This window comes from Rhinatrema bivittatum, chromosome 5 (assembly GCF_901001135.1).
Source record: "Rhinatrema bivittatum chromosome 5, aRhiBiv1.1, whole genome shotgun sequence".
Lineage (NCBI taxonomy): Eukaryota > Metazoa > Chordata > Amphibia > Gymnophiona > Rhinatrematidae > Rhinatrema > Rhinatrema bivittatum.
The window spans coordinates 120433509-120459794 of NC_042619.1; the positions used below are offsets into that span (position 1 = coordinate 120433509).

A 26286-nucleotide genomic window follows, 5' to 3' on the forward strand; every position below is an offset into this window, starting at 1 on the left:
ACTTATTGTCTATAAGATTTAATTCTTGTGAAATTATCTTCTGGTCTTTTATTTTTGTCTGTTTCTTTGACAATGTCATTTTGTCATTTTGTTTTTTCGAAGTAAAGTATTGTCTTGCTTGTAATGTTGAAATTAATAAACAAAATTAAAAAAGAAAAAAATTTCCACCCACCAACTAGACAGACTGTAGTGACAACGAAAGCATCCCAATGATCACAAGAAGAGTCTATGCTTTATATCTATCTACTAAAATTAAGAGCAATTTTCAATGTTTAAAGACATTCGAACCTTGGATAAAAAATCAAAACAATACAAATACAAATGGACAACCAGGTAGCCATGTTTTATATAAACAAATAGGAAGAGACAAAATCCTACCTACTCTGCAAAGAGTCCATAAACATTTGGAACTGGGCAACCAAAAGGGAAATGCAGAGCTCAGCAATCTACCCATCAGGAAAGACCAACATAACAGCCAACAAATTAAGCCGTCAGTTCCAACCACATGAATAGTCTCTCAACGATTACATTCTACAAAACCTTTTCAAAGCTTGGCGCGCAGCAAACATAGACCTATTTGCATCTCAATTCAATCATAAACTACAAAAGTATTGTTTGAAAAGGCCTCATAGGATGCAATAGCAAAGGACACCTTTCTGATGCCATGGAGTAAAGAGATAGTATATGCTTTTCCATCAATTTCTTTAATAACGAAAAAATTCTGAAATTGAGAAAGGACAAGAGAAATGATCTTAATAGCCCCCTATTGGCCTTGACAGAGTTGGTTCCCTTGATTGATCAGACTAGCGGTAGATGCATCTGCAAAGTTACCAATAACTCTGAACCTGTTGTCTCAACACCAGGTCTTGCATCTCAGTCTCCAGTTTCTCGTATTGACAGCATGAATGTTGAACATAACATAATCAAGCACCTATATCTATCACAAAGAGTAAATGAAATTCAAAAGGAAAAGATTCACTAAATGTTTCACTAATAAAGGAGAGCAACTTATGATTGTTCCACTCTGAAAATACTTCAATACATAAAATTATAAGAATTGCCTTACTGGGTTAGACCAAGGGTCCATCAAACCCTGTATCCTGTTTCCAATAGTGACCAATCCAGGTCATATATACCTGGCAAGATCCAAAACAGTAAATAGATCCCATGCTGCTATCGTGCAGTGATAAATAGTGGCTATTCCATAAAAGGTGAATTTTATAAGCCTGACATGTGCATTAATTAGGGGATGCACAAATATGTTGGACTCACACGTGCCCAGTGAATTTTAAATGCTGCCCAGATATGCGCGTGAATGCTGCAGTGTGCACATCTCGAAAGTTTTCAAAAAGGGGCAGGGCGTGGGTCTGGGCAGAGCATGGGCATTTCAGGGTGTGAAGCTGAGACGTGCGCTTAAATACAGCCCCCTGCTGCATAACTTTACTTTTGCTATGAATACCATGTTAGTTATAAAATAAACATAAATAGGCAGATCAGTGGAGTTTTAAGATTTGGGTATAAGTGGGAAGAGTAAAGGCTATTAAACCAGGGGGGATTTGGAAGACCTATATCTTAACTGGGAAACTGAGGATGAACTGGTAAAATTGGAAATGGAGTCAGTGTGCACCCATTTTAAAATCTCCCATTTATGTGATAGAAGCAACATTTGTGAACATTTGCGCGTGGCCACTTAACATTTGGAATCGGATGATGATATAAAACTGACAATGATCATACATTCACTCAAAATATGTGTCATAAATATATGACAAACATAAAATTAATACAGAACTAAATAACAAGGTTATGCTAAGAGATTGGAGGTGGTGACTTTGTGTCCAATCTCTTAGCATAACCTTGTTATTTAGTTCTGTATTAATTTTATGTTTGTCATATATTTATGTTGTCATTTAATTTATTGCATCCATAAGTACATACATATTCTTATACACATATATATGTAGTTATTTTGGTTTTATGTTTTTTAAACAGGATTGTTTTATGACACATATTTTGAGTGAATGTATGATCATTGTCAGTTTTATATACATGTAATTTTTTTATATGTATGTGTTTTAATTATTTGTATGTCCATTTTTAGTTGCCCCTGAGGCAGCTCTGTGCAAGGGAGCGAAACTCGGCCAGAGTCGGGCATTTTAATAAAGGGCTTGTCATCATCCGATTCCCATTGTCGTCACTGTTACACAGCTCACTGGATCGGCTACCGCTTTGTTTTTTGGGTCCACTTAACATTTGGTACACATGTGTGCATGGCCAGGCTATTTTATAATATATGCACATATACGTGTGCAAGTTATAAAACAGCTGCATCCCTGGGCGAGGGCCAATGAACATAAGCATATGTGCACCCACACACCAGTTTGAAAGTTACCGTTCTTGTCTACTTGGTTAATAAGAATTTATGAACTTCTCCAGGAACTTGTCCAAACCTTCTTTAAACCCAGCTATACTAACTGTCTTAAAGATTCTCCAGCAAATAATTCCAGAGCTTAATTGTGAATTGAGTGAAAAATGTTCTTCAATTTGTTTTAAATGTGCTACTTACTGTCTTCATGGAGTATCCTCCTTTGAAGCAAGTCTAAAGTTATCCGGCTACCTTAACCAGTGTGCTGCGGCAGTCAAAAAAGCAAACAGAATGTTGGGAATTATTAGAAAAGGAATGATGAATAAAACGGAAAATGTCATAATGCCTCTGTATCGCTCCATGGTGAGACCGCACCTTGAATACTGTGTACAATTTATTTATTTATTTATTTGTTTGTTTGTTTAACGTTTTTTATATACCGATAACCGTTTGCACATCGTATCGGTGTACATTTAACTCAAAAACATGGTAGGCAGAGCCTTTACATAGAACAGTAACTATAACAATTGAAGTTGCAAGGCATTACAAGAGCTAAGGTATTGTGAAAGAGAAAGTAAACAATGATTATAATAGTTGTGAACTAATATACAGTATATTTACAAGAAAGCATATTTACAAGAGAGTCAAACAGTCATCTGGACCAATTCTGGTCTAGATGACTGTCCAGATAACTGTCCAGATTCTGGTCGCCGCATCTCAAAAAAGATATAATTGCGATGGAGAAGGTACAGAGAAGGGCTACCAAAATAAGGGGAATGGAACAACTCCCCTATGAGGAAAGACTAAAGAGGTTAGGACTTTTCAGCTTGGAGAAGAGACGACTGAGGGGGGGATATGATAGAGGTGTTTAAAATCATGAGAGGTCTAGAACGGGTAGATGTGAATCGGTTATTTACTCTTTCGGATAGTAAGACTAGGGGGCACTCCATGAAGTTAGCATGGGGCACATTTAAAACTAATCGGAGAAAGTTCTTTTTTACTCAACGCACAATTAAACTCTGGAATTTGTTGCCAGAGGATGTGGTTAGTGCAGTTAGTATAGCTGTGTTTTAAAAAAGGATTGGATAAGTTCTTGGAGGAGAAGTCCATTACCTGCTATTAAGTTCACTTAGAGAATAGCCACTGCCATTAGCAATGGTAACATGAAATAGACTTAATTTTTGGGTACTTGCCAGGTTCTTATGGCCTGGATTGGCCACTGTTGGAAACAGGATGCTGGGCTTGATGGACCCTTGGTCTGACCCAGTATGGCATTTTCTTATGTTCTTAAAATTTGGCTGTTAGCCGAATAACTAAACCTCTCACGAAACACCTCCCTAATGCCTCTTTTTTATTTGGCTAAATAATAGCTGGATAATGACTATTATTTAGCTGAATAAATGGCTGAATATAATTTGCCATTTAGGTGGATAACGTGAGTTATCTATCTAAATGACTTTTGAATATTGACCTGTGAATTTTTTGAAAGAATAATCAATTTCCATTTACCCATTCTACTCCACTGTATCATATCTGCCCTCAGCCATCTTTTCTCCAAGCTGAACAGAGCTAACTTCTTTAGCCTTTCCTCACAGGGGAGTTGTTCCATCCCCTTTTATCATTTTGGTCACCATTCTCTGTACTGACTCTGGACTAAAAACGAATTCCATTAGAGTGCATTTGAGCGCAATTACAGCTTATCACAATAGGATCGAGGGAAAACCAATTTCTCAAAAACCATTAGTAGATAGATTCATAAAAGGACTGTACCACTTTAAACCTCCACTAACAGAACCAGCACCTCAATGGGACTTAAATATTGCATTGAAACCACCATACGAACCAATGGTTATGGTGGATATGAAGTTCCTGACATGGAAAACTTTATTTCTGATAGTAGTCACATCAGCCAGAAGAATAAGTGAATTGCAGGCATTAGTAATCTATACTTCCTAAACGCAAATATTCCAAAACAAAGTACTTCTCAGAATTTACCCAAATTTTCTTCTTAAGGTAGTATCACAATTTCATCTAAATTAAGAAATACTACTGTTGCGATCGGTGGTCTGCGGGGCAGGACCGCAGACCGCCTCCCTTACTTCTAGCCGCGAGCTGATCATAAGAGTCTGTGACGCCAGGCCCCCTGAAAGAATGAGCCGACTCCAACAGGGGCTGCCCCTAGGTCCACCTGCTCCTTAGCTGCCTTAATTTAAAGGGCCAGTGACAGGAAATTCCCCGCAGTGCCCTCTGACATCAGGACTCCCTGCCTAAAAAGGCTACCTCTGCAGCACCTCCTTGCTAACCAATTTGGCAATGCAGTAATAATGGGAGATTTCAATTTCCCCAATATCGACTGGATATATGTAACACCAGGACATGCTATAGAGGTAAAGTTCCTGGATGGACTAAGTGATTACTTCATGGAGCTGTTGGTTCAAGAACCAACAAGAGAGAGCTATTTTAGATCTATTTCTTAGTGGACCGCAGGATTTGGTGCTGGGGCCACTTGGCAATAGTAATCAGAACATGATCAAATTGTAATTAATGACTGTCAGGGGGACACTAAGTAAATCTACAGCTCTAGCACTAAACTTTCAAAAGGGAGACTTTGATAAAATTAGGAAGGTAGAATAAAATTGAAAGATGCAGCTACAAAGATTAAAAGTGTACAACAGGCTTGGACATTGTTTAAAAATACCATCTTAGAAACAGTCTAGATCAGGGGTCCCCAACCACCAGTCCACGGACCAGGACCGGGTCGTTGGGGTTTTTTTGCCGGTTCACGGCACCACTCTCCCCGGCTGCCGTTCATTGGCTGCCACTGCTGCGGGGAGGCAGGGCGAGGCTGGGGACCCGCCTCCTCCAACCCCAAAAGGGAGGAGGCACGACCCAAAAAGCCAATTAGCACGTCACGGCTGAGCGGCGAACTACTGCTGTGCTCTGTGCCGGATACACACAGCAAGAAGATTAGCAGGGCCATGGTGGAGCTCACGTCACCATGGCCCGAAGAAAACAGTTGCGTCTAAACATGCAGGTGCTTCTCCTCCTTCCTGCCCACGTGGCCCCGGAAGAAAAATGTTGCTGGAGTCGCACAGGCAGGAAGGAGGAGGAGCATCAGCTGCGTGCAGAAGAGGAGCAGCGCGGCCCGAGAAGACCAGGGCCGCTGCAGAGCCCATCCTGCAGCGGCCCGTGAAGTGGAGGCCCAGATGTGAGAGAGAGGCTGAGGGTTTGTAGAGTGTGTATGTGTGTGTGTATGAGGAGTTGAGAGACTGTGTGTGGGAGTGAAGACCTGAATGTTTGCAGAGACAGCATGTGAGAGCCTCTGTGTGTGTGAGAGAGGCAGCATGTGACAGTGAGAGCCTGTGCTTGAGCAAGACAGCATGTGGGAGAGAGAGAGCCTGTGTGTGAGACTCAGACAGCATGTGCCAGTGAGAGACTGTGTGTATGAATGATTGTATGAAAGGAGAGAGAGAGAAAGCATGTGAGAATGAGAACCTGACTGTGTGTTTGAGGGATGAAGACAGATGGAGAGAAAAGAAATAGAAAAAAAGGCAATATAAAAGGAGTTAGCAAAAAAATAAGAAAGGGAAGGTGGGAAAAAAAAGCCTGTGACCAACCGATTAGAAAACTAAGATCAGACAGCAGATGTAAAAAAAAAAAAATTACTTTTTACTGATTGGCACATGTAATCTTTGGGAATGTGCAAGAGTAGCACTTTCTCTATGCACATGGAGGAACTGGAAGCCCACGGGGCCTGCACAGAGGAGGCAGCAGAATGGGCTTCAGTGCCAGTAGCAGCAATCGGCGCCTCCACAATAGCCATGTGGCAGCAGTAACAGTGGCAGTAGAGGAATGAGAGAGGCTCTGAGGTTGTGAGGGAGCTAGTGAGAGTGAGAGCATGAGTGTGTATGAGAAAATCCAGGGGAGTAAGAGTGTGTGTGTGTGTGGGGGGGGGGGGGGGGGGGATGTGGAGGGAGAGAGAGTATCTTACAGCCTGAGAGTGTGTCAGTGTCTTTGAGAGCGAGAGGTTATGGAGGGTATAAGAGCATGAATGTGTATGTATGTGACAGTGTATGTGTGAGAGAGAATAGACATGTGAGTATGTATGAGAGAGAGAGAGAGAGAGGATAACCTCCTAATCCTCGACAACATCAGGGTGACTGGAAATCAAGTGCTCCCATGTATGGACAGCAGGGGCTTTTTAAAATCCTTATTAGTTTTAATTATTGTGTGTTATTTGATATATGTGCTGTTTTGAAATATTTTATTGGTGTTTGGGAAATTGTAAAAAATGTATATGGTTTTAATTAATAGAAATTCTATTTATCAGAGTTTAAAATATTATCTTTTTAGTATGGTTTTACTATTATAATTGATGCTTTGTGTTTCTTGATTTTATTGTTTTATGAGGAATGATGGTTCTGTTTTTCCATTGTTAATACACAGAGTCTGGCTTCTTGGGGTTTCCATTTCAGTTTTTTCTAATTTGTGCTCCTATATTTTGTATTCTGTATTTGGTGAGGGTCTGTCTCTGCTCTGTGTATGTGACCATGATGAGAGATTCTGCTAGCATGTAATGTCTGTATAGGGATCTATAGCAATCGGGTTTATTTTGTTTCCTCAGTAGGTGGTGTATTGTTATCCTAGGACCCAGTGTAATATTTACCCTTGCTTATTCACAGGTAGGGTTATTGTTGTTTGAGTTCTTGGTGTTATTACTGTTATGTTATGATGGGATTGCAGTATAGATTTTGAGTGTCTTTTTTTGTGGGGTTTTGTGTTAGTTCACAATGTGTCTGGCAGTGGAAGGTGTTTGTGTTGCTGTTACTATAATGTGACACCAGAATTTGAAAATATCTTTTAGTATGATGAGCTGTAAGGGAAACATCCAAGCTCCATTTTTGGGGGGAATTTCAGTGGATGCACAGAGTTAGAGAACTGGAGGTGCAGAATTTATAAATGTCATAATTAAATAAGTATGCACTAAGGGCCGGATTTTAAAAGGGTTACGCGCCTAACCCTCTTAAAAGGCCCCTGCGCGCGCCGAGCCTATTTTGCATAGGCTCGGGGGCGCGCGCAAGCCCCGCGACGCGTGTAAGTACAGGGGTTTTGCAAAAAGTGTGTGTCGGGGGCATGTCGGGTGGGCTGCGCAAATTTCGGGGCAGGGCGGGAGGCGTGTCGGGGGCGTGGTCGAGGCCTGCGGACCAGCCCCCGTGTCGGGTGATGGCGTGCCAGCAGCCCGCTGGCGCGTGCAGAGGTGTAAATCTGCCAACAATGGTAGGGGGGGGGTTTAGATAGGGCCGGGGGGTGGGTTAGGTAGGGGAAGGGAGGGGAAGGTGAGGGGAGGCGGAAGGAAAGTTCCCTCCGAGGCCGCTCCGATTTCGGAGTGGCCTTGGAGGGAACAGGCAGCGCGCGCCGGGCTCGGCGCGCACAGGTTGCACAAATGTGCACCCCCTTGCATGCACCGACCCCGGATTTTATAAGCTACGCGCGTATCTTATCAAATCCAGAGTACTTTTGTTCGTGCGCTGTTTTTGAAAATGTACCCCTAAAATCCAACCCCCTCCATAACCCCGTCCCCATATGACCAAAGCCCCGCCCTGCCAGGCCATGGAAAAATGGTCTTGCTTGAAGCCGGTCCCTGGTGCAAAAAAGGTTGGGGACCACTGGTCTAGATGTATTCCACGCATTAAGAAAGGTGGAAGGAAGGTCAAATGTCCCCCGACTTTGTTTAAAAGGTGAAATGAAAGAGACTACTTTAACAAAAAAAAACTCCTTAAAAAATCGGAAAAAGGATCCATCTGAAGAAAATAGGAAAAAGCACAAGCATTAGTAAGTTAAATGTAAAAATTTGATAAGACAGGCTAAGAAAGAATTTGAAAAGAAGCTGGCCATAAAGGCAAAAACTCATAATTAAAAGTTTTAAAAATAATCTAAAGCAAGAAGCCTGTGAAGGAGCAGCTGGATCATTAGATGATCGAGGAGTTAAAGGGGCTCTTAGAGAAGATAAGGCCACCCTGGAAAGAGTAAATGAATTCTTTGCTTCAGTGTTTACTAATGAAGAAGTTGGGGAGATACCCAATCCAGAGACGGTTTTCAAACATGATGATTTAGATGAACTGAGCCAAATAAGGGCAAACCAAGAAGATGTAGTAGGCCAGATTGACAAATTGAAGAGTAGCAAATTGCTTGGACCGGATAGATGGTATACATCCCAGGGTCGAGAAAGAACTCAACAATGACATTTCAGATCTAATACTAGTAATTTGTAACCTATCATTAAAATTGTCCATTGTAACTAAAGACTGGAATGTGGCGAATATAACCCAGGTATTTAAAAAGGGCTCCAGGGATGATCCAGCAAACTACAGACTGGTGAGCCTTACTTCAGTGCCGGGAAAAATCGTGGAAACTATTCTAAAGAACAAAATTACAGAACATATAAGAAAATTATTCCTTACCTGCTAATTTTCGTTCCTGTAGTACCATGGATCAGTCCAGACGGTGGGTTATGTCCCCCGTCCAGCAGATGGAGTCAGAACAGAGCTCGAGGGTGGCACCTCATATGCAAGCGCACCCTCTGCTGGAGCTCAGTATCATGGATAACAAAGCTGAAAATAGCAATGGAAAGAACAAGTTGGATCAAGAAACCTGACGTAACTAAACCATCAAGAACGATAACAAAGACGACCTGCAACTCAGGTCGGAACAGTCAACTTGTGAGGAGTTGTAACCCCGAAAGAAACTTAGCGGAAGAAAGAAAGAAAAGACAGCCAACAAGACAGCCATCCAGACGAAAACCCGAGCAGGAGCATGAGATCCCAGCGTGGTGGGCGTCTGGACTGATCCATGGTACTACAGGAACGAAAATTAGCAGGTAAGGAATAATTTTCTTTTCCCTGTACGTACCAGGATCAGTCCAGACGGTGGGATGTACCCAAGCTTCCCTAAACCGGGTGGGCCCCTGAAAGCCCTGCTCGGAGGACCTGATCCCCAAAGAGACCGGATCCCGAAGGCGCCAGGTGCAACCGATAGTGCCTGGCAAAGGTATGCAGCGACTTCCAAGTCGCCGCCCGACAGATCTCCTGTGGAGACACGGAACGAGATTCAGCCCAGGATGCTGCTTGCGAGCGAGTAGAGTGGGCTCGAACTCCCCTTGGTGGGTCTCGTCCAGAACCAATGTAAGCCGCCGAGATGGCATCCTTAATCCAGCGGGCGATGGTCGTCTTCGACGCGGCGGAACCTTTCTTAGGTCCCGACCAGAGGACAAACAGATGATCGGATACCCGGAAGTCATTGGTAACCTCTAAGTAGTGGAGGAGCACCCGCTTCACATCCAGATGGCGAAGCGTCCGAGAATCCTCTGGAGAAAAAGCCGAGATCTCAACCGTCTGGTTCAAGTGAAAGGACGACACCACCTTTGGCAGGAAAGCTGGCACCGTGCGAAGCGAAATCCCGGCATCCGAAATACGCAGGTAAGGCTCCCTGCAGGATAGCGCTTGAAGCTCCGAGATACGCCGAGCGGAGCATATCGCTAGGAGGAAGACTGTCTTCATCGTGAGGTCTTTAAGTGTGGATCCTTGGAGAGGTTCGAATGGAGCACCTGCCAGTGCCCGAAGTACTAGATTAAGATTCCACGAGGGGCAGGGGTCCCTGACCGGCGGTCGGACGTGTTGAACCCCCTTCAGAAACCGGGCGATGTCCGGATGTAGCAGGAGCGAGGACGTGTTCCGCACTAAGATATTCAAAGCCGCCACTTGTACGCGGAGAGAATTATAAGCGAGACCTTTATCCAGTCCGTCCTGCAAGAACTGAAGGATTAGTGCGACCGTCGCCTCCGTGGGCCGGACGTCCCGACCGGCACACCAGGACTCGAAGACCTTCCACACTCGAACATAGGCCGCGGACGTGGAGGGCTTGCGGGCCTTAAGCATCGTCGAGATCACCGCCTCCGGGTAACCTCTGCGGCGGAGACGCCGCCGCTCAAAAGCCATGCCGCAAGACAAAAGAGTTCTGCCTGGTCGAAAAATACAGGACCCTGGTGCAGGAGCCGGGGAAGGTGACCCAGCCGAATCGGTCCATCCACCGCCAGGAGGAGCAGGTCCGCGAACCAGGGACGTCGGGCCCATTCTGGAGCCACGAGAATCACGAGGCCTCTGTGGCTTTCTATCCTGCGAATGACCTTGCCCACAAGGGGCCAAGGAGGAAAGACATAGAGCAATTGGTCCTCTGGCCACGGGAGTGCAAGAGCATCCACTCCCTCCGCGCCGCGCTCCCTTCTGCGACTGAAGAAGCGCGGGGCCTTGGTATTGGACGCCGTCGCCATCAGGTCCAACCGCGGCATCCCCCAGCGTTGAACTAGGAGTTTCATCGCGGCGTCGGATAGAGACCACTCGCCGGGGTCCAGGCGCTGCCGACTGAGATAATCCGCCTGGATGTTGTCCACCCCGGCTATGTGAGAGGCCGCGAGCCGCGCGAGATGTAGTTCCGCCCATGCCATCAGTAGCGTGGTTTCGACGGAGACGTGTTCGCTTCTCGTTCCGCCCTGGCGATTGATGTAGGCCACGGTGGTCGCATTGTCGGAAAGAATCCGCACCTCCCTGTTCCGAACCAGAGGGAGGAAGTGCTGGAGCGCTAGCCGTACCGCCCTGGTCTCCAGTCGGTTGATCGGCCACCGAGCCTCCTCCGGCGCCCACAGTCCCTGTGTGGCGCTGCGATCGCAGACGGCGCCCCAGCCCACTAGACTGGCGTCCGTGGTCACCACCACCCAAGTGGGGACTTCGAGCGAAACGCCGCGAGCCAGGTGGGCCGGAACCAACCACCACTTTAGGCTGTCCCGAGCCGCCTGAGGGAGAGGCAGAATCACTTGATACTCCTGCGAGACCGGTTTCCAACGAGAAAGCAGGGACGCCTGCAGGGGACGCAGGTGTGCAAAGGCCCAGGGCACCATGTCGATCGTGGAGCCCATCACTCCCAGGAGCTGCAGATAATTCCAAGCGGTGGGCTCCGGCAAGGCCGCGAAATGACGTATGTGCTCCCTTAACGAGAGGGCCTTGTCGGAACGCAGAAACACCATGCCCCGCTGAGTGTCGAAAGTCGCGCCCAGGAAATCCAAGCGTTGCGATGGCATGAGTGAGCTCTTGGGAAGGTTCACGACCCAGCCGAGGGAGCGCAGGACCTCCAAGACCCTGGCAACCGAGGCCTGACCATGTGAGAAGGACTTCGCCCGTACCAGCCAGTCGTCCAGGTAGGGATGCACTAAGATACCCTCCTTTCGAAGGGCCGCCGCCACCACTACCATAATCTTGGTGAAGGTCCGGGGGGCTGTCGCAAGCCCGAAGGGCAGAGCCCGGAATTGGAAGTGCTGTCCGAGGATCTTGAAGCGAAGGTAACGCTGGTGGTCCGGACGTATGGGAATATGAAGATACGCCTCCGTCAGATCCAAGGACGCCAGGAACTCCCCCCGGTGCACTGTGGCAATTACCGACCGCAGTGTCTCCATACGAAAACGGCTGACCCGGAGTGACCGGTTGACCTCCTTTAAATCCAGTATGGGGCGGAACGACCCGTCCTTCTTGGGAACTACGAAGTAGATGGAATAATGCCCCGAGCCCACCTCGGCGAAGGGGACGGGCACAATTGCCTCTATAGCCTGAAGGCGGTCCAGGGTCTGTTGAACCGCCCTTCGTTTGTCCTCGGAGCCGCACGGGGAGAAAAGGAACTTGTCCCGTGGCGGGCGGGCAAACTCCAAGGCGTAACCGTGCCGGATGGCGTCCAGGACCCACTGGTCTGAGGTGATCTTCGCCCACTCCTCGAAGAATTCCGTGAGTCGGCCCCCGATGGTCGGGCAGGAGGAGTGGGCCACCCTGGCATCATTGGTTGGATTTGGCGGGGGGATTCCCCTGTCCCGAGCCGTCTCTCGCGGGCCTCCGCCCGCGAAAGGAACGCGACCACGGCTGTGATCTGTTGGGGGCGGCTCGAGGTCCCGGCTGTCGGTACGACCTGAAACGCCGCTGCGCCCTCGCTCTGGTTCTGGAAGAAGCAAACGGCCTGTAAGTCCGCTGTCTGTCTTCGGGTAGTCGATGCACCGAGTTTTCTCCCAATGATTTGATGATTTCATCCAGCTCATTGCCGAAGAGGAACTTCCCCCGGAACGGAAGAGATCCTAAGCTCGATTTCGAAGAGGCGTCCGCCGACCAATTCCGAAGCCATAGGAGCCTACGAGCTGCCACCACCGAAACCATGGACCGGGCCAGGACCCGGAAGAGGTCATACAGAGCATCCGCCCCGTATGCAATGGCCGATTCCAGGCTGTCGGCCTGAGCGGCCTCTTCCGGAGGCAGCTGCTGGGACGTCAGGAGCTGCTGAACCCAGAGGAGACTCGCCCTCTGAGTCAACGAGGTACACATGACGGCACGCATGCCTAAGGCCGAGACCTCAAACACTCTTTTGAGGAACGTTTCCAGCTTGCGGTCCTGCGTGTCCCGTAGGGCCGTCCCGCCCGTGACCGGGATCGTCGTCCTCTTCGTTACCGCAGAGACCGCCGAATCCACTTTAGGGACCCGGACGAGATCTAAGAAATCCTCCGGCAACGGATACAATTTTTCCATGGCTCGGGAGACCCTCAGGGACGCCTCCGGGGCGTCCCATTCTCCAGTAAGCAGTTGCAGAAAAGACTCATGAACCGGAAACGCCTTCGCCCGAGGCCTGAGCGCGGCCAGGACTGGATCCCCTTTCTTAGAGCACGTCGCCACCGCTGGAGCCACGGGCGCCGGCGGATCCGGCGGTGGATCCAAATCCAGCTCCTGCAGCGTCTGTTGCAGCAGATCCTGCAGCTCCTCCTTGTGGAATATTCGTAGGGCGCGTGGATCGTCTCCTTCCGTCTGTCCATCCGCGTGCGCCTCCGGAGGGTCAGAGGGATCGAATCCCGGGGTGGAAGCCGCTCCCACAGCGCGAGGCGGGGATGGCAGAGCAGGGGTTCCTGGGGCTGCCCCAGCCGGGCCCGGAGGCCCGGTGGGCGGCAAAGCTAGCTTAGGGATCTTGGGAGAGGGCGGTCCAGCCATAGCGCCCCCCGGATCTGCTAGGCCTTGTAAATAAGCCCTATGCAGTTTTAAAATAAAATCCGGGGAGAAAAATGGCATGCCGGGAGGCGCGCCAGAAGTAGAGGGCTCCTGGGGCAGACGATTCGGCAAGCCCTCCTCGGGGCTGCACTGCAGGCGAGGGACGCCCCGAGCCGCGGCATCCTCCTCCCGGCCGTTTTCCGCGCCAAGCTCCCTCTCCAAAATGGCCGCCATTCCCGCCCTTGGCGAGGAAATGGCCGGCCCACGCTTCCCGGGCAACGGGGAGAGGGGGGTCGGGAGCGCACCCGAGCCGTGCGCGGCGCCTTCCTCCTCGGGAAGGCAGCGCGGGCAAACCCCCTCCCTCGAGAAGCGAGACCCCTGCTCTCCGCAGGTCTCGCACCTCGAGAAGCGCGGCATCGAATGCCGCGACGAAAGTCCGCCTCGGGGGGGGCCGAAATGAAATCGCACCGCGGGGGGGCCGGAATGGCCTTCACAACCCGCCCAACAAGTCCGCAGGCACCGGCGGGAAAACCCCCCGCCGGTGCGCCCAGGCCCGAGGAAAAAGACTTGCCGGGCCTCGGGACTGTCAGCACTTGCGCGCAGAAACCGGAGTCACCGGCCAACTCAGCTGCAAAGCAAGAAAAAAACACAAGGCAAACACACTTACCCCAACGCGCAAGAACAGAATAGCAGGAGGAGGCAGAATAGAGCTCGAAGAAACGCCTCCTCAAAAATCAACATGAACAGCAATTTATTTACTTTTTTTTTTTTTTTTTTTTTTTTAGACTAACTTGATCCAACCCTTCAAAGAGGAACAAAAATGACAGCAAGAACTCAAAGGAGAGCCAAAGAAAAGAAGAAACCTGTCCCCCTGGGAAATCCTGATTTCCCCAACTCGCATCTGCTGGAGTCAGAAAGATACTGAGCTCCAGCAGAGGGTGCGCTTGCATATGAGGTGCCACCCTCGAGCTCTGTTCTGACTCCATCTGCTGGACGGGGGACATAACCCACCGTCTGGACTGATCCTGGTACGTACAGGGAAAGATAGATATGGTTTAATGGGACACAGCCAGCATGGATTTACCCAAGGGCAATCTTGCCTCACAAATCTATATTTTTTTGAAGAAATTAATGGATACGTGGATAAAGGTGAGCTGGTAGATGTAGTGTATTGGATTTTCAGAAGGCATTTTACAATGTCCCTCCAAAGAAAATTAAAAGATCATGGGATAGGAAGCAATGTACTTTTGTGGATTACAAATGGGTTAAAAGACAGGAAAAAGAGACTAGGATTAAATGGTCAGTTTTCTCAGTGGAGAGAGGTAAACAGTGGAGTGCCTCAGGGATCTGTACTTGGACCATTGCATTTGAATATATTTATAAATGATCTGGAAAGGGAAACAACGAGTGAGGTGATCAAGTTTTTAGATGACAGAAAATTATTCATAGTAGTTAAATCACAATTGGATAGTGATAAATTGTAGGAGGACCTAGTTAGAGTGGAAGATTGGGCGTCCAAATGGCTTATGAAATTTAATGTACACATGTGCAAGTTGATGCACATAGGAAAAATAACCCATGCTCTAGTTACACAATGTTAGGTTTCATTTTAGAAGTTACCACCCAGAAAAAAGATCTAAGTATTATAGTGGAGTTGAAATCATCGGCTCAGTGTGCTGTGGCAGTCAAAAATGCAAACATAATTTTAGGAATTATTAGGAAGAGAATATGAATAAAACAGAGAATGTCATAATAACTCTGTTTTCACTCCTTGGTGAGACTGCACCTTGAGTATTGTGTTCAATTCTGGTCACCGCATCTCAAAAAAGATTTAGATGCATTGAAGAAGGTACAGAGAATGGCAACCAAAATGATAAAGGGGATGGAACGGCTCCCCTATGAGGAAAGGTTAGAGGTCAGGGTTGTTCAGCTTGGAGAAATGATGGTTCAGGGGGGATATAACTGAGGTCTACAAAATAATGAAAGGACTTGAATAGGTAAATGTGAATCAGTTGTTTACTTTTTCAAATAATACAAGGACTAGGGAGCACTCTATGAAGTTAGCAAGTAGCACATTTAAAACAAACTGGATAAAATTATTTTTCACTTAATGCACAGTTAAGCTCTGGAATTCATTGCCTGAGGATTTGGTTAGGGAAGTTAGTTTACCTGGATTTAAAAAGGTTTTGGATAAGTTTCTGTAGGAGAAGTCCATAAAATAAAATAAATAAATTAGTCAACTTGACTCAGGGAATTAGTAGCATAACATTTATTTAATGTTTGAGTACTTGCCAGGTACTTGTATCCTGGATTGGCCACAGTTGGAAACAGGATGCTGGGCTTGATGGACCCTTAGTCTGACCCAGTGTGGCAACTTCTTATGTTCTTAAGCTACTGTTCCAAAGTTTCAAACTTAACCTAATTCAATCCCTTTTTGTATCTGTTGTAAAGCAGTAAATAAAACAATACACTTATCAGCATTTCATCAGCGTTAAGAGTTATAATTTCAAAGTTGTTATTGGGCCATCTTGTAGTGAGTAGTTGCATCTAGTTAAGAGGGATATGGATGGACTTTGTGAATTATGCATAGCTAATCTTGCGTGTCCAGCAATTATCTCACTCTGAGACTCGTGTACAAGGAAAATGAGAATTTAGTCAAAGGGGAATGAGAGCTTAGACCCCATAAACAATGTTTTAAATGTTAATTTCAATATATGTAATTTTCAATCTTGGAAATTTATTTTTATTTTTTTTACATTTTAGACATCACAAAATCTTATGCTGTTTTTCATTTAGAATTTACAATTTGATCTCTTGCATTTTATAAACCTGTAATTTCTTAATTATATGTATTCTCTCAAGATGATGCCCAAGTACTAAAAGTATCCTCCCAATCCAACATAACCCTGTCCCCTGTCCCTCTCACTCCCTCGGTTTATTTATAGTCCCATCCCTGCCCCTCCTTCTGGCCCTTCATCTCTCTATCCCCTTGTCCCATACATACCCATTCTCTAAACTGTTCCTCCCTTTGGCACAATATATCCTTACCCAGCTCTTAGTACTGCAGCCAGGTAGAGGCCGGTTCTGAATGAGCTGGACCAGGAGGAAACCGCCAGGCCCAAAAAAAGAAACTTCGTTTTCATTCTGCAGATATAGGAGTAATTTTCTGGGAGAAACAGAAACATAGTCCCCAAGCTAACCTGAATATCTGTTTGGCAGCAAGAAAATTGCCAGAAAGCACGAGATATTCAGCTATTTACAGGTCTCAAGGATTTTGCAGATCTGAAGGCTTTGTGAAGAATGCTGCTTTAAACATACTCAAAAGTATACTTAAAATAATGTTCTTGCCATCCAGTTTTATTCTCTATAACCCTGAACTGTACACAATGGCCACATAAACATTTTTCTACATCATCTTTAAAAAAAAACCAAACACTGGCAATAAAAAGCAATCCTACTTTGTCCACTGGTACTAGAATCATCGAATTGACCAATTTGTCTTATGAACAAGGTTATGACATTCATCCAGTCAGAAAAATTACTCTGTGACAGAAAAAAAGAGAAGTCAAAATTACAACAAAGCACTTAACTTTATCACACACCAATCAACTACAGGAGGGTTTGTGTTTTTTAGCTCTTCCAACAGCAAAACAAAGTTACAGCGCACAACCATCCAAAGATCTGAAATGTGATCAAGTAACAGACTGACTCACGTTTAATCCTTGTCATGTAGTTGTACAGCTGTTGGCTCTGCAAGGAAGCTAGGGCTTCTATAAACCTTTAAGATTATAAACTCCCAAGTTGTAGATGATGCATTTTTATTGGCCAAATGCCTTACATTTTTATCTTGCTTTCAAGAGCTATGCGTTCTTCATCAGGTCAATGCAGAAAGATTCAGATTCAAGAAACTATACTGGCATGGTAATTTGTATATCTTTTGTCAAAGTAATGCATAAAGTGGTAAAAGGAAAGAATTGAGAAGAAATAACAAAGACAATTTACAAGGGTTCTGTTGATCATGTCCCATACCTATAATTTGAAATGAACACAGTGAAGACTATATTCATAAGCATTTAGCCAGCTAATTCAGAAGTTAGCCGGCTAAATGAATGTTTGGGCACTCATCTGCCTAAATTCTAGCTGGCTAATAGGGTCATTCATCAAACTGTGTTAACGCATGCTTAATAATTGCACAGTACACCTCACCCTGTAGGGCGAGAGAACATTGTAGAAATATCTTCTTTGTGAGACTTTCCTCACTCCAAATGATGTCAAATCTTCACCGAGGTGTGCTGTGCAGTTCATACGTCTCACTCTGCATCTAAAACTGGCCCCTAAACCACCACCAACACCTCATCTTAAGCTATTAGCTGGCCATCCTATAGTCATATAAATAGTTGAATGCTGTGAAGGCTTATAGTCTCTCTCTCTCTCTAAGTTTACTGTACCATGTGATACTACCTATGTGAAGTGCAGTATGGTCATTCTAAACGTGCCCCTTTCCCTTACTGTTATCCATGTGATATTATAGCATTTTGATGAAGTTAGGGGCCTTCTGGGGGTGTAATTGGGGGGAGATGAGTAGGCAGCTCCTAGTTACCTGTGCAGGACCAGGCTAGTCACCTGGTCCACTTTAAATCCACTAAGGAGAGTATGCTGTGTGGTTAAGATCCTGTGGGGCAGGTGGGAGTCAGAGGGCATAAGCAGAGACTGGGGAATAAGAGCTGGGATCCAAGTGGGGATAACCAGACCAGGCCCAGATCTCCTGGAGGAAGGCAGCTCCTGTAACTTAACACTGTCCATACACTGAGCTGAGACGAAGCTGAACTGTGAGTACTGAGGAAAGCAGTACTACTACTGAACTGTAAGAAAAGAGAGTACACTGTTCTGAAGGGAAGATAGTCTACTGTTGTGCATGTGTGAAGCTGTAATAAAGATATACTGTTTTAAGAAAAGCTGGAATCAGACTAGTTGTCTCCAGGCCTATAGGAATCACCACTCATTCCCACAGAGTTAGCCAGATAACTTAGCCAGCTAAGTCTGATCAGCCTGTAGACCTGTCCTAAAGTTAGTTGGCTACTTTTAAGATAGCTGGCTATATTCAATAGTGTGGCTGCACTACTGAATATGCCTCTAAAGTCAGCCGGATAACTTTATCTAGCTAACTTTGCTATCCAGACTATGTTCCAGTGAACATTGATTTTGTTGTAGGTTTAGTCTGTATCCTTTCCTTAGCCCTTGGTTTGGTTTGATGCTGCTGTGGCTGAAGACGAGGGCATTGGTAACGATGCAATCTGGCTTCTGCTGTGTGATGCAATCTAAAGACGGCTTCTGCTGTGTGTGCCAACTTGAATTCCCTGCCTCTTGTAGTGCTGTGTGCCAACCACAGTAGGGCAGTAAGGATTTTATTTGTAATGGATAGTGCCTCCTGGTGGCTGAAATGGGACCCCGGGGATCTCCTTTGAGCAGGAGTTGTGTTGGGCTATAGGGGCTGGCTTCTGTTCACATATTTGTGTTCTAGTCTGTCTGCTGTTCTCTGATTGGCTTAAAGGAGCCAGCTTCTTCATCTCTGGCTGGTTCATCGTTGCATCTGGGCTGGTGAATCTCTGCACCAGTCTACTGTAAGTACTATGTTCCTGTCTGTGTTCTAATCTCTTTGGATTTCCTGGTTGCTGACTTTGGCTTGGCTTTGACCCTGCTTATGGCTTATTGCTAAGGTACCACGCAGCAATAAACAAGCATCGTACAGAGCTCTGAATCTGGTTTCTAGGTCTTGGCGGCTGTTTTCTTGCCAGCAATGAATCTTAAGAGGGTCCTGAGCACTCGCAGCTTCTTTGCCTTAGCCAAGAGCCCTGACAGCCATTGACGAAGGGGAGGGAAAAGGAGTTGGAGGGGGTTAGGGGTCAGGACAGCAAGCAAAAGTGAGTACCTGAAAACTTGCATCCAGACTAGAGGGAAGAGCGATAGAAGGAAGTCCAGTAGCCAGGTGGGAGTGGGAAGAAAAGTGTGCGCAATAGTCTGGAGTTGGGGGTGGGGGAAGAGAGGGGAAAACAGGAGGTGGCTGACCAGCACCAGTGAGAGGAAGCGGCAGCAGAGTGGTAGTTTTCCCCGATTCCATGGGCAATGGGAATTTTCATCAGCAGATAGATTCCAGGGGCATCTTTTGTGGCTCATATTAGAACACCATGGATGGTTTGGCAGTGCCGTTCTAATTTCTGGACAGTACAGAGGTTTCCAGAGGCAAAAGTAAAAACGAGGGCAATTTTGAAACCCCTTGGGAAGTTTGCATTTCCACAGGTACAAGTTAGTTTTCAAAAGAAAACCTTACATTGGACTTTTCCTTTGACAATGGAAGGGCTGCCATGCCTTGGGTACATTAATACCCAGGGATTTTGAAACTGTTTTTCAGCAGGCACAAAGTCCGCAGCTGAAACCAGCTGAGTGAATTTCAAACTGACATACCCATGCATGGTCATCCAACTCTGCCCTTCCTTCGCCACTGGATCTGCCCCTTTTACCCACAGAGGGGGAGGGCAATTTCCAGAGGCTCTTGTTTCGCTGTTTTCAATGTGAAAAAAGCTTTGAAAATTGCCCTTTCTATTATTTTTTAGCAGCAGAAATAATATTCAGATGATGTTTGGGTAAACTAATAATAGGTAAAATCTGAGTATCTACTGTCTATGGAACACATAGCAATGTACATACAGCCAATTCTAATTAATCTAAAATATACACATCTGGGAATAGAGTGAATACATACTGAAAGCTCTTCTCACTATGGATTGTTTCAAAATGCTAGAAAGCTCTTAGTAAGCTCTTACAAAAGATTACCATTGCATTTAAATAAAGAATCCTGTGCGTTTCTAAATATTTTTCTTAAGATTAAATAAAAACTAGAGGGCCAATATTCAGTAAGCCAGCGAGGGGACAAGTTATCCAGTTAAAGTTAACTGGATAACTTGTGCTGGATATTCAGCAGGATAAACAGACATCTTGCTGAATATACTCATTTAAAGTTATCCAGCTACATGAAGCTGGAAAACTTTATAACCTAATAGGCTATGTTTGAATATAACCGGTTAGGGTTCAAAGCTATCCAGATACCCATGTACCCAGATAACTTGCTACTTAAACAGATATATTTAAAAAATATCCAGTTAAGTAGAGACCAAAAAAAAAAAAAAATCCTAGCTAACCAGTCGGCCCGATCTTCCTCCTTCCACTCGATGCTTTCTTTCCTCACATAAAATCATTTTAAAGTTGTGGACCTTGCAGTCTCAAAAGCAGCACAATCTGCACACCCCTCCACCATGGTTTCAAAATCTGTTCTTCCTCCTTAATCACTTTTCCCATACCAATATGAAGCACACACCCCAGCAGGCTGCCGGAATATTGTGCTGCTCCTGGCAGCTTGATGTGTTGCCTGGACAGCAACGGTGGTAGTACAAGCTACTGGCATTGTTGTCAGAGTAGTATTCTGACAGCTACACTGGCAGCATGTGCTACCAGCATTGCTACCCAGGCAATGAATGATACCATCCAATGAATGATATGGATGTATTGTGATCCCAGTGGTCTTAGGGTTTTTGGAGTGCTGAGTAGGGTATGGGAAGGGGGATTAAGGAAGGGCCCAGAAGACCCAATATTGATTTTGAAATTGGGGGGGTATGTGTGTGTTATGGTTCCTTTTTACACCAAAAAGCCTACAACTTTAAAATGATCTTTTGGGGAGATCTGGGATGTGAGAGAGGCATTAGACGCAGTGCCCCAGATGATTTTAAAACTTTTAGGAATTTTATTTTTTTGGTCACCACCTGAACTGATATATTCTGATTATATCTCGTTAAGTAGCAAGTTACTTGAGTACATATACTCAGTAACTTTAAGACTGCTCTGAATCAGTCCTAGAGTTATATGGCTAAGTTAACTGGATAAAGCAGAGTTGCTTTCCTGTAACATGTTTTCTCTGAGGACAGTAGGATGTCAATCCTCACACATGGGTGACAACTTTGGAAGGAGCTGCACAGAAAAATGTCAAAGTTTCTAAAACTTTGACTGAGCCTCATTGAGCATGTTCTCGCATGCAATATACTACATGTCCAAACGGAGTCCCCTCAGTCTTATATCATAGAATTCTGAAGAATAATACAATAAAATAAGGAAAAAACCCATGTAGTGGAAACTCAACTTTGCGGGATGGCGGGCAGGTTTTGTGAGGACTCCTATCTGTGACCTGTTACAAGTAAGCAACTCTGCTTTCTCTAAGGATAAGCAGGATGGCAATTCTCACATAAGGGTGAATCCCTAGCTACAGACTGCCCCTCAACAAAAAACAACGGTCACAACAATAACCTGTTTTGTTGGTAACAAGGGAGAGGGCAGCCTGAACAGAAAGAGCGGGTCCTAGGCAGGAACAGAGTTGGGTTCTGCACCTCAAATAAATTCTGAAGGACAGATTGGCCAAAACTGTTATCGCATCTGCCATCCCTATCCAAACAATAATGTGATGTTAATATATGGAGAGAACTCCATGTCACAGCTCTGCAGATCTCCATGGGAACTGCTTAAAATTGGGCCACCGATGCTGACATAGTTTGAAGAGAGTGAGCCTTGATATGATCTTCAAGCTGCAGTCCAGTCTGAGCATAACAGAAGGAAATGCAGTCTTCTAGCCAATGAGAAAGCATCTGTTTGGCAATGGCGATCCCTAACTTATTCTGATCAAAAGAAGCAAAATGTTGGGTGGACTGTTTATGGGCTTCTGTCTGCTCCATAGAGAAGGCTAAGGCTCTTCTGCATTCCAAACTGAGCAGAGCTTGTTCGCCTTTGTGTGAATAGGGCCTGGGAAAAATGTTGGCAGGATGATGAACTGGTTAGGATGGAAGTTCAATACCACCTTAGGCAGGAACCTAGGGTGCCCTGCCACGAAAAAACAGTGTAAGGTGACCCTGCATGCTGAAGGGATCACTATCAAAAATATGACCTTCCAGGTCACAGGAGCTCAGTGGCTCAAAGAGTGCTTTCATCAGCTCAGCTAACACCATTGAGATCCCAAGACACAGCGAGAAGCCTTAGGGGAGGGTTCAACTGAAGCAAACCCCGCATGAAACATACAACTTTAGACCGTACAGAAATGGGCTTACTATCTACATTATGGTGAAATGTGCAAATCGCCATCAGATGAACTCTAACGGAGTTGATCTTCAAACCAGCTTCCAAAGGTGTATTAGGTAGTCAAGCAGTTTTTGTGGGGAGCAGGAGAAAGGATCTAGGGCCTTCTACTCATAGCACACAGAAAACTTCATCTACTTCAGACCATAGGACTTTCTAGTGGAAGCCATCAGGACCCAAGAAACATCTTCCGAGACATTGATTGATAGCAATATCAACATCTCCACATCCAGGCTGTGAACAACAGGATCTCTCGTTAATTTGTTTCTCATGGATCAAATAGTATCTCGTGTCCTACTTGTTGTTGTAGGTCTGTACATTCTGATGTTTTAAGTTAGGTTGTATGCATTTTTTAATAGCCATGTTTTTAGTTCAAATTTAAATCTCTTTCTATCTGGAATCAAACATAACATTTCAGGTAAAGAATTCCAACGTTTTGGGCCTGCTATGGAAAACACATGATCTCTTACATGCATCAGGTGTGTGCTTCGTTTTGTGGGGACAATCAGTAGTCCTTTATTTTGGGATCTTAGTATTCACTGCGGTGCGTATGGTTGTAATGTCACACCTATCATACCAGTGTTACTAGAATGAATGATTTTATATTAGCATTAGTACTTTAAAATAGATTCGGGATTGTACTGGCAGCCAGTGTAGTAAAATCAGCGAGGATGTAATGTGATCGAATTTCCTGGATCCTAACAAGAGACTTGTTGAAGCATACTGTAGTATTTGAAATTGGTTTTATGAGGCATCCAGGAAGACCGAGAAATAAGGAGTTACAGTAGATAAGATTTGAGAAAATTAAAGTTTGCAATATAGTTCTGAAGTCTTCGAAAGTTAATAAAGGTTTCAACCGATGTAATATATGCAACTTGGCGTAACATGTATTAATTAATTTATTGATGTGCTTTTTCATAGTAAGGTTCTCATCCTGCTGGATACCTAAATCCTGTAATTGATTTGAGGAAGTAATTTGAAAATTATCCAGGTCTAGAGCCAATGGTTTAGCTATCAAAGAGTTTCTACTTAACCAAATGCTTTCAGTCTAAGAACATAAGAACATAAGAAATTGCCATGCTGGGTCAGACCAAGGGTCCATCAAGCCCAGCATCCTGTTTCCAACAGAGGCCAAAACCAGGCCACAAGAACCTGGCAATTACCCAAACACTAAGAAGAACCCATGATGCAATTAATAGCAGTGGCTATTCCCTAAGTATAATTGATTAATAGCCATTAATGGACTTCTCCAAGAACTTATCCAAACCTTTTTTGAACCCAGCTACACTAACTGCACTAACCACCTCCTCTGGCAACAAATTCCAGAGCTTTATTGTGCGTTGAGTGAAAAAGAATTTTCTCCGATTAGTCTTAAATGTGCTACTTGCTAACTTCATGGAATGCCCCCTAGTCCTTCTATTATTCGAAAGTGTAAATAACCGAGTCACATCTACTCGTTCAAGACCTCTCATGATCTTAAAGACCTCTATCATATCCCCCCTCAGCCGTCTCTTCTCCAAGCTGAACAGCCCTAACCTCTTCAGCCTTTCCTCATAGGAAAGGCTGAAGAGGTTCTATTTATACCTGTTATCTATACTTGTTATTCGACGATTTGTTTTAATGTAACGCCATAACCGTGATTGTTCTGTTTCAATGGAAACCGATATGATTTGATATTTTTTTTCAAGAATGTCGGTATATAAAAACTCTAAATAAATAAATAGGGGACCTGTTCCATCCCCTTTATCATTTTGGTTGCCCTTCTCTGTACCTTCTCCATTGCAACTATATCTTTTTTGAGATGCGGCGACCAGAATTGTACACAGTATTCAAGGTAAGGTCTCACCATGGAGCAATACAGAGGCATTATGACATTTTCCGTTCTATTAACCATTCCCTTCCTAATAATTCCTAACATTCTATTTGCTTTTTTGACTGCTGCAGCACACTGAGCTGACAATTTTAAAGTATTATCCACTATGATGCCTAGATCTTTTTCCTGGGTGGTAGCTCCTAATATGGAACCTAACATTGTGTAACTACAGCAAGGGTTATTTTTCCCTATATGCAACACCTTGCACTTGTCCACATTAAATTTCATCTGCCATTTGGATGCCCAATCTTCCAGTCTTGCAAGGTCCTCCTGTAATGTATCACAGTCTGCTTGTGATTTAACTACTCTGAATAATTTTGTATCATCCGCAAATCTGATAATATTAGTTTAAGATGCGATAGTTCCTGCTGTATTGCTTTCATATAGATTGAAAGTGTTAATACTGTATTTTCTACTGATTTGGAGAATAGAATGTAAAACTGTTTATCGTCAAAATACAGAAAGAATGTAATTCCTAAATCCGCCAGTAATTTGCATAGTGGGATCATATAAATGTTGTATAGTGTTGCCGAGAGTGCTGAGTCTTGAGGGATACCTGTATCGATATGGAAAGTATCGGATATGTGATTGCCCGATTTGACTTGGAATGTTCTATGCGATAAAAAGGAAGAGAATCATTTGAGAACACTGCCTTCAATTTCAATGTTGTTCAGCTGCTGGCACGACAGGGTATGGTCCACAGTGTCAAAGATGGCTGTTAAGTTGATTAGCACGAGAAGATACGATTCATCCGCATCAAATCCTCATAAAACACAGTCCGTTAAAGAAAGGAGTAATGTCTTAGATGAACGATGTTTCCTAAATTTGAATTGATTTGGGAAAAGAATATCTTGGTCTTCCAAATGATTTACAAGTTGGGACAATACTGCTTTTTCAAATATTTTAGATAGAAAGGACAAGTTGAATATTGGTCGATAATTGTCCCAATCTTCAATTCTTCCAGTTTTATTTTTAGGAATCTGCTTTATCACAGCTTGTTTTAACCCATGTGGTACAATTCCTTCTGAGAGAGAATGATTAATTAAGGTTGTGATTGTCGGGGTGATAACATAGTGTACTTGTTTCAAGGAACTGGCTGGAATTGGGTCACATAGGTGAGTAGCAGGCTTAATTTTAACAATGAATTGACTGATTTCAAGATTAGTTACTCTGTCCAACGTGGTTCACTTAACCAGGCCATGTGAATCATCAGGTGCTTTTGTGGGAGAATAGATAAGGAATTGATTTTTTAGCTTATTGATTTTATCTAAAAAGGAAGTGGCATATTCATAGCAAGCAACTTTTGAAAATTTATAGTTTCTCAAGATGGAAGATGGGTCCTTAATTAAATGTTTAATAACATCAAAGAGCAATTTAGAATTAAATATTTCCCCATGAATCTGTTTATCATAGTAATCTTTTTTTGCTTTATTGGTTAGTGCGCGGTATTTTGTTAGGAGAATTTTGTATTTTCTTAGGGATTCAGATAATGGGCATTTCTGCCATTGTTTCTCTACTTTTCTAAGGTTCTGTTTTGTGCATCTTAAACCATCATTGTACCAAGGCTTCTTATGTTCAGAGGTATTCCTTTCTTCATTAATAGTTTTCGTCTGGATAGGACTAAGGTTTTCAGCTATGTCATTGACAATCTGATCCAAGGAATCAAATACTGGCAGGGCTTTGGTTTGATGTAGCTCAAGGAGTCTCTTTTCTATTGCTTCTGCAAGTACCTCCATGTCTATCTTTCTCCCGAAGATGAAGGTACGATTATTAACTATACTTTTATGAGTTGGGTTGAGGAAGGTTATTTCCGCCTT

At 44.6% G+C, this 26286-nt stretch overlaps 1 protein-coding gene across 4 annotated transcripts in view; it reads right to left on the bottom strand.

Annotated features, from left to right (window-relative positions):
- Positions 1-26286, bottom strand: part of PHF11 (PHD finger protein 11) — a 165346-nt gene that overhangs the window by 23598 nt on the left and 115462 nt on the right. For 2 of the 4 annotated variants that reach the window (XM_029602846.1, XM_029602847.1), the window contains one exon: positions 16884-16968. The exons of the other annotated variants lie outside the window; for them this stretch is intronic. In XM_029602846.1, coding sequence (XP_029458706.1) covers positions 16884-16968 — 85 coding nt within the window. The remainder of the gene's footprint in view (positions 1-16883; positions 16969-26286) is intronic. 4 annotated transcript variants of the gene reach the window in all.